Raw genomic sequence first — 14,060 nt, 5'->3', positions numbered from 1 at the left:
TAGGCCCAACCTCTGGCCTTGCACTCGCTTCAGCCCCTCCCCTGCCTCAGCATCTCCTTTCCAGCAACCCCTTTCCTCCCCAACTCGGCCCCTCCCTGGGGGACTCAGTGCGCGGCTCTGCCGGGTCCTCGCTGCGTGATCCTCCTTGTGCGATCCGCCCTGGATCGCAGCCCCTTTGAATCCTGCGTCATCCGTGGCTCCTGCGGCTTCGTTCCCTTCCGCAGACCTTGCCTCGCTGTCCACCATGGGATCACGAATGGATGTAGGTGTGGCCCCCCCATCACCAACTCCCAGACCCCTGCACCCACTCTCCACTCCCCGGGAGGCCAAACTTTTTTTTTCCCGTAAAACATTTTTACTCCTTTCAACCCAGAAACATCACAATCTAAGAGGACGAGAGGGATGGGAAAGAGAAAGGGACGATGGGGGCTTCGATCTGCGCTAGAAGAGGCCAGGCGGGGGAGGGGGGGAGGAACCGTCTCCTCCTTTGAGCGCCCCTCCGCCCCTCCCCCACCGCTGCGGCGGGCCTGAAGAGGGGGAGACCTCAGGGGCACTTCCGCTCCACGCACTGCTTTCCGCCCTCCTCGTATTCCTGTTTGGAGATCCACATCTGCTGGAAAGTGCCCTGGGTGCGGGGGACAACATCTACGGTCAGGGAGGCCCTGGAACAGTGTGGGGAAGCGCCTCCCCACTTTCCACCCGTGCAGGCTCAGCGCCTGGAAACCCTCCTCCTGGCCTTCCCGGCCCCTCAGGCCCACCTCCCTCCTGCAACGACCTCCCGCCCCCATTCTCCCACCAACTCCTTCATATTCGGAGGGCTAATACCCCTCTTCTTATAGGTCAATCATAACATAATCATAACATTGATTCACTTATTCAACAAGTATTTCCTGCGCACCTGTGTGACCTGGGCCAGCCCCAGGCCAGTCAACCAGCACCCCAACACCACACACACACACACACACACACACACACACACACACACACACAGACACACGCACGCTCCTCCTCCACCAGGTACCCTGTCACTCTCTCTCATTCCCAAGAAATAAATCATTCCTCCACCCTCACCATTTCTGCCCCACCTAACTAGCGATGGAGTTGTCTTCACTCTGGCGCCCCATCCCCACACCCCTGTTGAAACTTGCCGCTTGAGGGTCTCCTGCACTGGACATCCCAGAGTGTCCCTTCTCTTAGGTGGTTCCTCTGTCTCTGCCTGAAAGTTAGTGTCTGTGTCCCTGGTTCTGCCTGTTTCTCTCCTTGCCTCACAGAACAAGGTTTCCTGGATTCTGCTCGGGAGTTAAATCCTCCCCAACCCCCCCTTTTCCCTTGCTGATCTCGGAGCTGAGTACCACACCCAAATACTCAGCTGACACCTCTCCCTGAGTATCCCTCAGAACCTCAAATTTAACATGTCCACCACTGAGTTCTCTGTCTTCCCCAGGTCTGGCCCAACCCTGCCTCTGTGGTCTTTTTCACCTTCTACAGGAGCGCTGTCCAAAACAGGGACCACAGCCGCCACGTGTGCTTATTGAGCACTTGAAAGGGGGCTGGTCTAAACTGAGATGTGCTCTGTGTAAAATAAACACTCGATATTGAAGACTAAGTCCAGAAAAAAGAATGTAAAATATATCAATCATTTTTCTATTGATCGCACATTGAAATAATGTTTTGATAGATTAGATAAAATATATTCTTTAAACTTACTTCCACCGTATTCTTTGGATTCTTTTGGCTACTAGAAAACTTGACACCGCATATGTGGCTGTCCTTACGTTCCTATCGCACAGATCTGCCAGAAGCTAGCATCCTGAGCGTCATCTTGGACGCCTTCCGGCTTACCTCTTACAGCCGGTGTCCACATTCTGCCAGTCAGACCTCTGATAAGCTCCCAATTCCACCCCAAAACCACTCCTCTGTCAAACTCCAGGCACAGTGGAGACCACTGAGCCCCAGTGAGCTTCCTAAACTCATATGGCCTCTGCTTTGGGCCTTGCCTGCCAATCCCATGGTCCAAATACCCTCTCTCCCTCTTTGCCTCGTGAGTTCTTACTCTGTCAGCTTGAATGCGCCTTACAGGCCCTTCATGACACCTGAGCTGGATCAGGTCCTCCCTTAAAGGAACACTCCCATACTTTGTGGTGACTTTCTGTGTAATGGTCTTGGCTTCTAGAGTGTCCGTGCTCATGGAGGCAAGGATTCTTTCAGGCTTTGTGTCCACTTCCAGCACACAGGAGGCGCACAATAGCTGTATAGCTAACATGCTCCCAGCCTTGAACTAACTCGATTGTTAGTCTCCTCCCTTTCTGACCCTGGGGACTCCCTCTCCAGTGGATGTCCTCTTTGTCCTGCCATGGCCTTGCCGTCTCCCCTATGTGACTGACACCTCCAGATGCATTTTGCATCTCCAGCTCCCTGCTCAACGTTCTTCTTCTGCCCAGCAGTAGGTCCAAACTGAACTCACCACCTACTGCCCAGAACCAACCGGCCTGCCTCCTTCTCTGTTTGGCCTTTGCTCTCCTCCCTCCACCCACTTCTACCCACTCTATGATTCTAGGACAACAGAGCTTCCATGCAAGGTGTCCTCTCATCCAGCTCACTCCCCGGTCCCCAGAGACATAGTCTTCCCAAACATGTCTGTAACCATCACCTTGCCTTGCCCCAGCCTGTCATGTCTCCTCTCTGCTGAGTACAGTGGGTGCCTCACCCTGGCACACAGGCCACAAACCTTGTCCCAACCAACCTCTCCAACTTCCTGTCCCTCTGCTCCCTGATTTGTGTCCTGATGGAGAATTCATCCCTCTGGGAGCACTGACTGCCCTTCCTCAAAACTAAATGTTGGTTGTGTGAATAAATGAGGAGGCAGGCGAGGCAGTGGGGCTGCCCCTTCTCTGTAGTCAGAGCTAGGACAGGCCCCTGTCCACTCACCAGTGAGGCCAAGATGGAGCCCCCAATCCAGGGGCTGAATTTGCGCTCCATGGTACTGTTGCTGGCAATGAGTTTCAGTCTCATGCTCTGGGGGGAAAGAAGGGCTAGGGGAAGCAGACACCTGGGTTCCGAGGAAGGAGAAGGTTTGGGGTGGGGAAGACTGGGAAGCCAGAGGGGGAGGGGTCTACTCTGGTGGCCAGAACGATAGGTGTTTGGGAAGGAGGGAGAACTTGGTCCTAAAGGGCTAAGCCAGGACTGGAGACCGGGACCCTGGCTGGGGGTGGGCTCCTACCGGTGGGGTCTTCTGGGAAAGCTCTCGATTGAGCCTGTCAGTGAAACCCTGAAGAAGCGTGTTCCCGCCCGTGACAATGACACTGCCATACAGGCCCTGAGAGCAGGGAAGAGGAGTGAGCAGACAAGGAACAGCCCTTCCCTGTCTCCCCACTTTTCCTGGGCCCCTTTGCTCAGCCACAGGCTCAGGCCTCACCGGGCGAATGTCGATGTCACACATGCCAATGCTGGTGGTCACCACATGACCCACACCTAACATAGTGTTTCCCGACAGGCCCTGCAGAGAAAGGTGACGTGGGCTTTGGGCCCTCTGCCCCTCTCCTCAGACTCCTGTGACCCTTCCAGCCTCCCCCACACCTCAGCATCAGGAGACCCCAGCCAGCCCACCCCAGTGCCATCCCGCCAGCCCAACCTTGACATTGGAGGGATCGAACAGGCCCTCAGGGATGCGGAGCCGCTCAGCGCCATAGTCTGTGTTGTAGCCATTGGGCATTTCATAATGCACTGTGGGCATTTGCGCAGCCACCCTGCCCAGGAAGTAGGGACACTCTGTCGAGAGTGCTCACAAAGGACAAGAGGTCCCTCCTGAGCCTCTTTCCCACCCCCCAACTGCGGGCCCCACTCACTGCTCATCGTAGGGAGAGTCTGACACCTGCAGCACGGATGCCTGGAAGTCCTGGATCACCTCCTGAGAACCCAGGGACGTGGTGATGGTGAGGGCCGGAGCCCTCAGGCCCCCCAGCCCCATCCCAGCTCCAGGGCCTTTGTCCCTTCCTCTCTACTCATGGCGGGGGGGCTGGGAGTTGGGGAGGGCAGGGTGTTTCAGGGGGCCCTCTCCAGTGCCTCACATTGCACATGTAGTTATGCCAGGACTTGGAAACCTGGGGTAGCTTCTCCTTCTTCTTCCAGTTTGGGGGGGCGCCCTCCCGTACAGGCTCCTGTGGGGGCACAACCTATCAGCACCCTTCCCCATCCCACACTTGCCCAGCCCACTCTGACCACACCTGCATTCGTAGCACTTGCTGGCTCTGCAGCTAATGGGCACCGGGATCTCTGTTCTGTTGCCCATAAAAGCTGTTTCTCCCCTTCCCTGTTAGAGAAGAGACAATGGGGAGAACCTGTCTCCATGTATGCCATGCATGAATCGACTATAGCTGGTCTGAAAGGCCAGACTCAGAGAAAGCTGAGGGCATGGGGAATACAGTGCAACCAGAACCTAAGGAAACAGCCTTTACTGAGCTCTGTTTATGTTTCGTGTGTGCGCGCGCGCGCGCGTGTGTGTGTGTGTGTGTGTGTGTGGCGGGGGGGGGGGATGGTGTCCAGGGCGGACCCTTACATGCAGTATCTCATATAACACTCACAGCAGCCCTATGTGCTGTGATTCCACATTACATGGGAGGAAACTGAGGCATGGGGAGTTTCAGTCTCATGCTGTAGGTCACACAGCTCTTACATGGTAGAAGCAGATCTTGAACCTGGGTCTATCGGACCCCACAACTCACCACACCGGCCCTACACATCCTGCAACCACCTGGCTGTGTGACCTGGGTCACATCCCTCAGCCTGTCTGGATCTCTGATGCCTTGATTGTAAATTGAGGAACTGGATCCAGGGTCCTTTGGGGGCCCTGCTGCTCCCGGCTCTGATATCTGATGGGTCAGTGGGTTATAGGGTGAGTGCCCAGGACACCCCAGAGGTCCCACCTTGGCTGCGATCATGTAAGGCGGAATGATGTCGATGGCCATTTCCTGGAAGAGCTCCCGGCACTGCATAGAGATGAAGTCTCCTGCCAGGGGTGATTTGACGATGCCTGAAAGGGGAGGGGTGTCAAGGTCTGGTCCCCCAAGGCACCCCGACCCCTACCGAGGCCCCACCTTGCTGCAGGACGTAGCCATCATGCACTGGAATGGCTGTTGTATGGGTGGCCCCACTGTCCAGCACGAGGCCCGTGGAGCGTCCGTTTGCAAAGCTGGCATGGGATGGGTAGGTCAAAGAGACAGCAGCACCAAAGGAGGGGGCTGGCACCAGGCCTGACCTAGTCACTCTCTTCTCTCCTAGGGTCCATTCCCAGTCTGCAAATCAATCCTGGTTTGTGACCTATCTGCTGGAGGAAGGCTCCTGAGACCCCTCTCACTGCTTCGCTGTCTGAATTACATCTTTCTCTATTCCTTCCTTCTGAGCTCCCAGCCTCTCTTTAGTCTTGGTCTATGTCTTATGGGCTCCCTGAAATTAGGGGCCATATTGCCATAGTGCCTAGCACAGGGTTCAATGCAAGGCAGATCCTTTAAAAAAGGAATGCTGATTGGCTGTTTGGGAAGGAAACTCCTCAGTGTCAAGGACCCCTCCCTCCTCTCTCCAGCCCCAGCCCCAGCCCCTGCTGTCTACTTGGCCCAAATCTCTCTCTTCCAAAGAAATGGAAGGGGCTGCTGATCTGGCCACCACAGGGTCTAAGGTACTTAGCCCACAGGAGATATCTGCACTAATAAGGGTTAGGGGGGTGTCTACCCATCCAGGACCTTATCTCCATAGAATCAGGCCTAGCCCTCAGTTCAGCACACCACGCACCCCACCCTGGCCCTCCGCCCAGGTGGAGCAGCTCAACCCAGAGGATACGCAGTGAGCACAGCTGTCTTGCATAAGAAGAAGGCAGGAATGTTGTACTGCTCGAACATCAGCTCCGTCAGCTTCTCCCGCTTGGCCCGTGTGTTCCACTGGGGAGAAAGTGCAGGAGAGGAGGATTCAGGAATGGAGAGGCCCAGACCCATGCACGTACACACACACACACACACACACACATACACACAAACAAAAAAGAACTTTGGGAACAGAGGTCAGCCCCCTAGACCCTCATAAATCTTTAGAATGTGAGAACTATAAAGAATTTTAAAGATCACAATCCAAACCCAGCTGGAGAAGACAAAACTCAAACAGGGATAGTGACTTGCCCAAGATTACAGAGAAAGTTCTTGGCAGAGCTGATTCTAGAGTCATAGTCTCTTAACTCTTGGCCCAGTGTTCTTTATTGTACAATATACACACTTCAGTCTCCTCTAAGCCCCAGAACATTTCTCTTCTTTCTATTCTAATCATCTCAGAGGCAAGAAGCTGGAGAAGAAGATTTCTGGGTAAAAATGGTGGATTGAATACAAACATCTAATTTTATTCCCTTCCAAGTTCTCAGCAAAACTATAATAAAGGGGCAATTTAAAAAGACGTAAACTCACAGAAGCCAAGGAACACATAGAGAGATGCTCACACTGTTGGCCATTAGGAAAATGCAGATTAAAAGCACAATGAGATACCACTTTACACCCACTAGGATGGTGACAATAATTAAAAAACAAAACAAAACAAAACAGAAAATAACGAGCATTGGAAAGGATGTGGAGAAATTAAAACCATTGTCCATTGCGGGTGGGAAGGTAAATGGTTCAGCCATTGTGGAAAATAACTGGCAGTTCTTCAAAAAGTTTAACATAACATTACCATATGACCCAGCAATTCCACTCCTAGTTATAGACCCAAAAGAACTGAAAACAGGTACTCAAACAAATCTTGTACATAAATGTTCATAGGAGCACTATCCACAATAGCCAAAAATGGAAACAACACAAATGTCCATCGATGAGGAATGGACAAACAAATTGTTGTATATCCACATAATGGAATATTTATTACTCAGACAGTAAATAATAATGTATCGATATATACTACAACATGAAATATTGCTCTGCCATAATAAAGAATACTACATAATAAATACTACATAATAAAGAATACTACAGCGTGGATGAACCTCATAAACATGCTAAGTGAAAGAATACAGACATAAAAAGTCACATAATGTATGATTCCATTCATACAAAAAATCCAGAATAGATATATCCATACATGCAGAAAGCAGATTGATGGTTGCCAAGAGCTGGGAGCAGGAGGAGTGGAGAGAAACTGCTTTATGAAAATGGATTTTCTTTGGGGGTGAAAATGTTTTGGAACTAGATAGAGGTGATGGTTGTACAACATTGTGAATGTATTAAATGGCACTGAATTGTTAACATTAAAATGGTTAATGTTGTGCTATGTGAATTTTACCTCAGAGAGGGAGGGAGGGAAGGAGAGAGAGAGAGAGAGAGATCCTTCAAGGACCGTGAATAAATAATAAGAAAGGAGAAAATGGCAGCATATTTTTGCAGGTTAGAAATCAGATATGTGAGTGGTAACTGACTTAACAGATTCAAGAATGCTGACTCCTAAGCCAGTAGTGGAAAAAAAAACAGGAATAACCCGTGTTAAATCACAGAATACCCACAGGGCTCAGGAATTGGGAGTTTCAGGTATCTCTGGAAGTGGAGATGAAGGGAAAGTTAAAAAAAGATTACTTAAAACTATTTAAGTAACAGATCCCTAAACTCTCTCCCCAATTCTGTGTCACTGAGCTATTACCCACACCAACTTCAGCAGAAAATGAAAAAGTTTACTCAGGATGGAGTAAAACTTTGGATCTCTGAACAGGTCAGACACTTGATACAGTTGGGAGTGAGAACACCATACTTAAAACAGGGCAATTGGGCCGGCCCAGTGGCTCAGGCGGTTGGAGCTCCATGCTCCTAACTCTGAAGGCTACCGGTTCGATTCCCACATGGGCCAGTGGGCTCTCAACCACAAAGTTGCCGGTTCAACTCCTCAAGTCCTGCAGGAGATGGTGGGCAGCGCCCCCTGCAACTAAGATTGAACACAGCACCTTGAGCTGAGTTGTAGCTCAGTTGATTGGAGCACCGGCTCTCAACCACAGGTTGCCAGTTCAATTCCTCGAGTTCCGCAAAGGATGGTGGGCAACTAGCAATGGCAACGGCAACTGGACCTGGAGGTGAGCTGCGCCCTCCACAACTAAGACTGAAAGGACAACTTGAAGCTGAACAGCACCCTCCACAACTAAGATTGAAAGGACAACAACTTGACTTGGAAAAAAGTCCTGGAAGTACACACTGTTCCCCAATAAAATTCTGTTCCCCTTCCCCAATAAAAAAAAAAAAGAAAGAAAAATAGGGCAATTAAGTGATGCCATACATATGGAATCCTGAAAACATCAGCCTTATTCCCTCACTTGGTTCTCAGAACAGGGGTGGCCAGGCCTGTGTTTAGGGTGGAAGTCTTTCCTGTGGGTTACATCAAAGATCTCAAGATTCCAATTACCATAGACTGTCTAACAAACATCCCACTCAGATCAACCTATAGCAAAGATCATACAGCTTCCAATCAGCTTTTTAGTCCTCCCCCTTAAACATAAGTGGACAGCAAGGTGTTGCAGACACCTAAGAAAAGCCTCTAAAATGAGAGAGACCCTCCAAAAAGGGCAGAAAAAAAGCAACTTGGAAGAACAGTTTATACAGAGATGAAAACTTCCAAAAACAAAAACACAACTTATAATATCCTTATGAGATAACAGATGATATTGCACCCATGAAACAAGAATAGGATGCTCTAAAATTCAGGCCGACCCAGTGGCTCAGGTGGTTAGAGCTCCATGCTCCTAACTTCGAAGGCTGCGGGTCTGATTCCCACATGGGCCAGTGGGCTCTCAACCACAAGGTTGCCAGTTCAATTCTTCGAGCCCCGCAAAAGATGGTGGGCTCTGGCCCCTGCAACTAAGATTGAACACGGCACCTTGAGTTGAGCTGCTGTTGAGCTCCCGGATGGCTCAGTTGGTTGGAGCACATCCTCTCAACCGCAAGGTGGCTGGTTCGACTCCCGCAAGGGCTGGGGGGCTGCGCCCCCTGCAACTAGCAACAGGAATTGGACTTGGAGCTGAGCTGCGCCCTCCACAACTAAGACTGAAAGGACAACAACTTGACTTGGAAAAAAGTGCTGGAAGTACACACTGTTCCCCAATAAAGTCCTGTTCCCCTTCCCCAATAAAAATCTTAAAAAAAAATAAAAGGTAACATTCATGTAATAAAATAAGAGCTCCTGGAAATTAAAAACACAGGATCAGAAATGAAAACCTCAATAGAAGGGTTAACATTTACAACCATATGGACAGACCTAGAGAACATTATGCTAAGTGAAATAAGTCAGACGGAGAAACACAAATACCATATGATCTCACTTATGTGCGGAATCTAAAGAACAGAGTAAATGAGCACACTAATCAGAAACTAACCAGTCTCAGAAATATAGAGAAAAACTGAGGGTTGCTAGATGGGAGGGGAGTGGGGATGAGAGAGAAGGTGAGGGGATTAGAAAGCACAAATTGGTAAGCACAAGATTGCCATGGGAATACAACAGTTTGGGGAATATAATCAATAATGTTGTGAAGATTTTGTAGGGTATCCAATGGACACTTGTCTTATTAGTGAGAAAACTTCATGGACAGTGTAGATGCCTGACCACTGCAGTGTACACCTGAAGCTGAAGCTGAATAATACTGAATGTCAACTACAAATATACATATATACATATATGTGTGTGTGTGTGTATATATATATATATATATATACACACACACACACACACACACACACACACACATACTACATAGTCACAGATGTGGAGTACAGCTTAGGGAATAGAGTCAATGGAATTGTAACAGCTATATACGATGTCAGAGGGGAAGTAGTTTGGGGGAAGAGTAGTTTGGGGGAAGAGGATTATCACTTTGTGAAGGGTTGTAAATGTCTAACTATTATATTGTTTTGTATATCTGAAACTAATAAAAATAAAATAAAAAATAGAAGGGTTAAAAAATAAATCTGAAGGAATATCTTAGAAATTTGAGGAAAAGAAAACGAGATGGAAACATAAGAGAAAAGATGAAAATTCGAAAATCAGTTCAGGATGTGTGAAATTCAAATAATAACATTTCCCAAAAGATAGAACAGAAAATTGAGATAAATAAATAATTTAAATTACTGAATTGAATAATTACTAAACTAGTTTTTCACTGATTGAAAGACATAGGTTTCTAGATTGAAGGGACATACTGAGTGTCTAGAGCAATGGGTGAAAATAAACCAATATAATGTGAAATTATAGAACACTAAAGACAAAGTGAAAAATCTATAAACTTTCAGAAAGAAAAATTACATCAAAGGATCAGGAATTTGGATATTTTCAGCCTTTCTGATGGTAACAATAGATTCTGGAAGACAATGAAGAAGTGCCTTCAATATTCTGAAGAAAACTGATTTCCAATTTGAAGTGTTATACCTAGCTAAGCTATCAATGCAAGGTCAGACATGCAAGGTCTCAAAAAAGTTTACTTCCCATGACTTTCCTAAGGCAGTTACTGGAGAATGTGCTCCCTGAAACTAAGGGAGTCATAAGATACAGGAAACAGGACTTCTAACACAGGAGAGAGACAAAGAAATTCCCTAAAATGATGATGAAGGGAGATGTCAGAATGATAGCTATGTCCTCCGAGTAGAAAGCAACCAGTCCAAAGTGGAACAAAGCAGTGGGTTCTTGGAGAGTTTTCTTCAAGAAGATGAAATTGATAGAATACCTAAAGGAACTAATGTTTTGAGAAAAATATAAATAACTAATGAATAATTTAGGGTCACATTATTAAGTAGATAGAAAACTATGCAAAATAAAAACCAAGACAATTTTCAGTTCTAGGAAAAACAAAAGGTTATTCAGGAAAGGAAAAGTAACCACAGTTTACTGCCTGACTCAGCCTTGATTAGCATACATAATAATAGCAGCAGTGTAAATACTGAATATGGATCTTTTAAAAACCTAAAATGCAACTGTACTTGAAGGTAGGAGTGAAAAATCATGTGTGGTAAGGGTTAGGGGAGGAAAGAGAGCTAAATGCCTATTTTCTATAATCAGAAATCTATAGATAATGCCAAAACTTAAAAAAATCCATAAGCATCAATTTAAGTGTAATATTCATGAATATGAAAGAAAAATGACAAAAAAAGTTAGCTAAAAGAGAGAAAAGCAGTTGCCTGTGGAAAGACGAAATTGAAGGAGGAGCATAAATGGCATTTTTTCTTAACATACTTTATGTACATATATAATATTGACAAAAATTTAAGTTAAAAGTTCAAAAAAGGACTTTTTTTTGGGGGGGAGGGTAGTGGATAAGGCTGATTGGGGAAAGGGTGAGTGGATCGAATAGGAGGAGAGAGATGGAGACTAAATCAGGGAGGAAGGAAAGTGGATGTAGTTGGAAAGAAAGTCTGAAAATTGAGGTGGAGTGATTGATGGCATGGCAGAGGAGAGAGATGAATGGTGGGCCCTGGGCTGGACTAAGGGCTTGATGAGGCACTTACCGGGGCCTCAGACATGAGCACTGGGTGCAGGTTTGGCTCAGACTTGACGTGTTTGCTGTAGGTGTGATCCAGAATGGCACGGAAGCATTCCCAGTCCTCGACTGGGGTCAGGAGACCAGCAGGAAGAGATGAGAGTGGGTAGGCAGGGGTCCAGACACAGGTAGAAAAGGAAGGGGAAAGACCAAGTCCAGGGAAGAGGAAATGAGACCAGCTGTAGCAGAAATCCCCCCTTCTCAGGTATCTGACAGGGCCCCTGGGTTGGGAACCAGGCAGCTGTGGGAAGCAGGGAGGGGATCCCTGGGACTTGGCAGTTGCAAAGAAAACTCCATGGGTGTGGGGTGTTGCGTCCCAGGTTATGGGGTGGGCTCCAGATCTGTGTCAAAAGGCGGTGGGTGGGGGCCCCTTACTCATGCCATTCTTGAGGGGTGACATGACCTCTGCTCCATCCCGAGGCACATGCAGGGCGTTGGTGTCGATGTGGAAGATCTTTCCTTTCTTCTCTTTCTCCCCCTCCAACTCCAGCCCGCCCCCCTCCTCCGCGGCCAGCAGCCCCACCGTGGTGGGGAAGTCAGCCTGGAGGGGTGAATGGGCAGGGAGAGGGAGAACCCTCTTGACCCTGTACGGGCACAAGGCAGGGCCCTCAGCCCGCCCCTCGGTTTACCCCCACATTCCCCGCTCAGCAGAGCTCTCTGGGCTGTGAGAGCCCTGGGTCACAGGGAAGCCTGGAGGGGAGTCCGGAGCCCCTAGGAGCCCCTAGGTCTGGAAGGCTCACCTTGGGGCAGTCCTCTCCAGCGTACCCAGCGCGGACTGAGAAGGAGCCAATATCAAAGACCAGCGCACCCACCTCATCTGTGCGGGGAGACAGGATTGTGAGGGGGGTCTCACCCACACTCTCTGCCCTTGTATAGCTCCGAGGGGAGGTCAGGGCAGAGCCACAGTCTTGCCACTTTTAACACCCGCCTGGGCAGATGGGAGCTCGGCCTGGAGTCCAGGATCCTGAGAGTGGGGGTCATGCCTCGAGAGTCCCTTCTTGCTCAATGGCCTTGTTTAAGCCACTCTCTTTTCTGGGAAGGAAAGGGCCGGGGGGTCGGGCGGTGGTGGGTTGAATTGTGGAGAGGTTGGGCCCGGTAAGAGCGAGCGTCCGGGGAGGACCGAAAGTAGGAGTGGCGCAGGACCCAAACCCCGGCGCGGAGGTGACGGGCCCCGGGGTGGCCAGAGCTTAGGTCGCGCGGGTTCGGGGCGCAGGGCTGCAGGTGAGGCCTCTTCAGGCTGGGAAGCCCGATGCCGGAGGCTCGCTCACCTCCACCGTAGACGCCCCCGCTCATAGTGCCCTCTTAGCGCTGCCCTCGGCCCGTGGGCGGCGGCGGGATCAGCACCGAGGCGGCCGGACAGCTCCCGGGATCTTGGTAGGGGCGGGGCGCGGGGCGGCCAATCGGGAGGCCGGATCCCCCGCCCCCAATAGCACCGCGGATTGGCTGTGAGGCGAGACAATAACCCCGCCGGGGGCCGCTGCTTTAAAGGGCCAGACGCGTCCACCGAAGGCGGCGGAGAGGGGGCTAGCGGGACGAGAGCTAGGACGTTGAGACTGACCCTAATGGAGAGACAAGCAGAGCGCAGGCGTACTCAAGAGATGGAGACTTTGTCCATCCAGACACCAGTACTCTGAAGGATGACGGATGGGGCCCCACCTCCCTTACTTTTTAAAGTGGAGTCGAGGAGAGGGCGCCATAGTCCGGGAGAGTCGTCCATCCTCAGTCAGGCTCCTGAGCAATGTTCTGCCATATCCAGGCCTGAATGCAATCACTGGGAGAAGGAGGGAAGGGAAGGAGAGGGAAAGATACGGGAGTGGGGGTGTCTCCATCTTCTCCGTTTCTTTCTACCCTTGTCTTTCTCATGGTCCCTCTTTTCCTCGCCCATCCCCTGGTGCCCAGGCCTTATACATACACACGTGTTCACACGTGTATACACATTCACACAGCGCGCAGCTTTAGCTTCCTTGCCCTACCCCTCTGTCTTCATATGTTCTCCTCAGAAGGCATTTATCAAGGAAACCACTAGAAGGCTCCTAGGTTCATCTGCACTCCTGGCATGAGGCCACCTCCAGAGCAGTTCTGATAGCGAAGGTGAGGGAGCACCTCTTCCAGCTTCGCTTAGATGTGAGACTTTCATGTGAGCATGTGTGTAGGTGTGTGCCTGCATGTGTTTGTGTGTGTCAGTATATGTGTACATATCTGTATGTATGTGTGTGCAAATGTGCATGTGAATACATGTGCGTGTTGGGGGCACTCCCACCTACTTGTTTGGGGGTGGGAGGAGCATTAAGATCAGAGATAGCAGAGGAAGAGGGTACTGTTTGAGGCAGCATGCCCCTGAAGGTTCTCTGCTCACCAGACGACCACTCTGGAAGAGACTCTACCCATCCCAAGCCAAAGGACGGATGGTTTGAGCTGGTTTATCGGTTACCCACTGGTAATGTGGGTATTTCACATGCCCAGTGTTGGTTCTGAGTCCAGGCATCGCTCCCCAGACTGGAGGGGTCCAGGCTTCATTGGAATGAATGAG

General features: G+C 49.8%; 1 protein-coding gene across 1 annotated transcript; it reads right to left on the bottom strand.

Moving 5' to 3' along the window:
- Positions 1-341: 341 nt before the first annotated feature.
- On the bottom strand, positions 342-12,937 carry ACTL6B (actin like 6B). Its single transcript, XM_081053520.1, has 14 exons — positions 12,799-12,937; positions 12,271-12,347; positions 11,906-12,071; positions 11,499-11,599; positions 5,833-5,930; positions 5,094-5,188; positions 4,923-5,029; positions 4,068-4,157; positions 3,846-3,907; positions 3,632-3,746; positions 3,416-3,496; positions 3,221-3,316; positions 2,929-3,015; positions 342-625 (listed from the first exon to the last, which is right to left on the bottom strand). Exons 1-14 carry the CDS (start codon positions 12,821-12,823, stop codon positions 545-547), a joined length of 1,281 nt encoding a protein of 426 aa, XP_080909646.1. The 5' UTR covers positions 12,824-12,937; the 3' UTR covers positions 342-544.
- Positions 12,938-14,060: the final 1,123 nt, after the last annotated feature.

The sequence above is a fragment of the Rhinolophus hipposideros genome (assembly GCF_964194185.1).
Source record: "Rhinolophus hipposideros genome assembly, chromosome: 7".
Lineage (NCBI taxonomy): Eukaryota > Metazoa > Chordata > Mammalia > Chiroptera > Rhinolophidae > Rhinolophus > Rhinolophus hipposideros.
Note: the sequence above shows the minus strand (reverse complement) of the source record. Positions and strands in the feature narration are given on the sequence as shown.

Bases quoted from the DNA above. Each gene is read 5' to 3' on its own strand.
- ACTL6B (XM_081053520.1), bottom strand. From the start codon at position 12,823: ATGAGCGGGGGCGTCTACGGTGGAG. The intron at 11,600-11,905 runs GTAAGGGGCCCC...TCCTGACCCCAG, and splicing joins ACCCCTCAAGAATGGCATGA to TCGAGGACTGGGAATGCTTC. The intron at 3,497-3,631 runs GTTGGGCTGGCG...CTTTCTCTGCAG, and splicing joins TCGATCCCTCCAATGTCAAG to GGCCTGTCGGGAAACACTAT.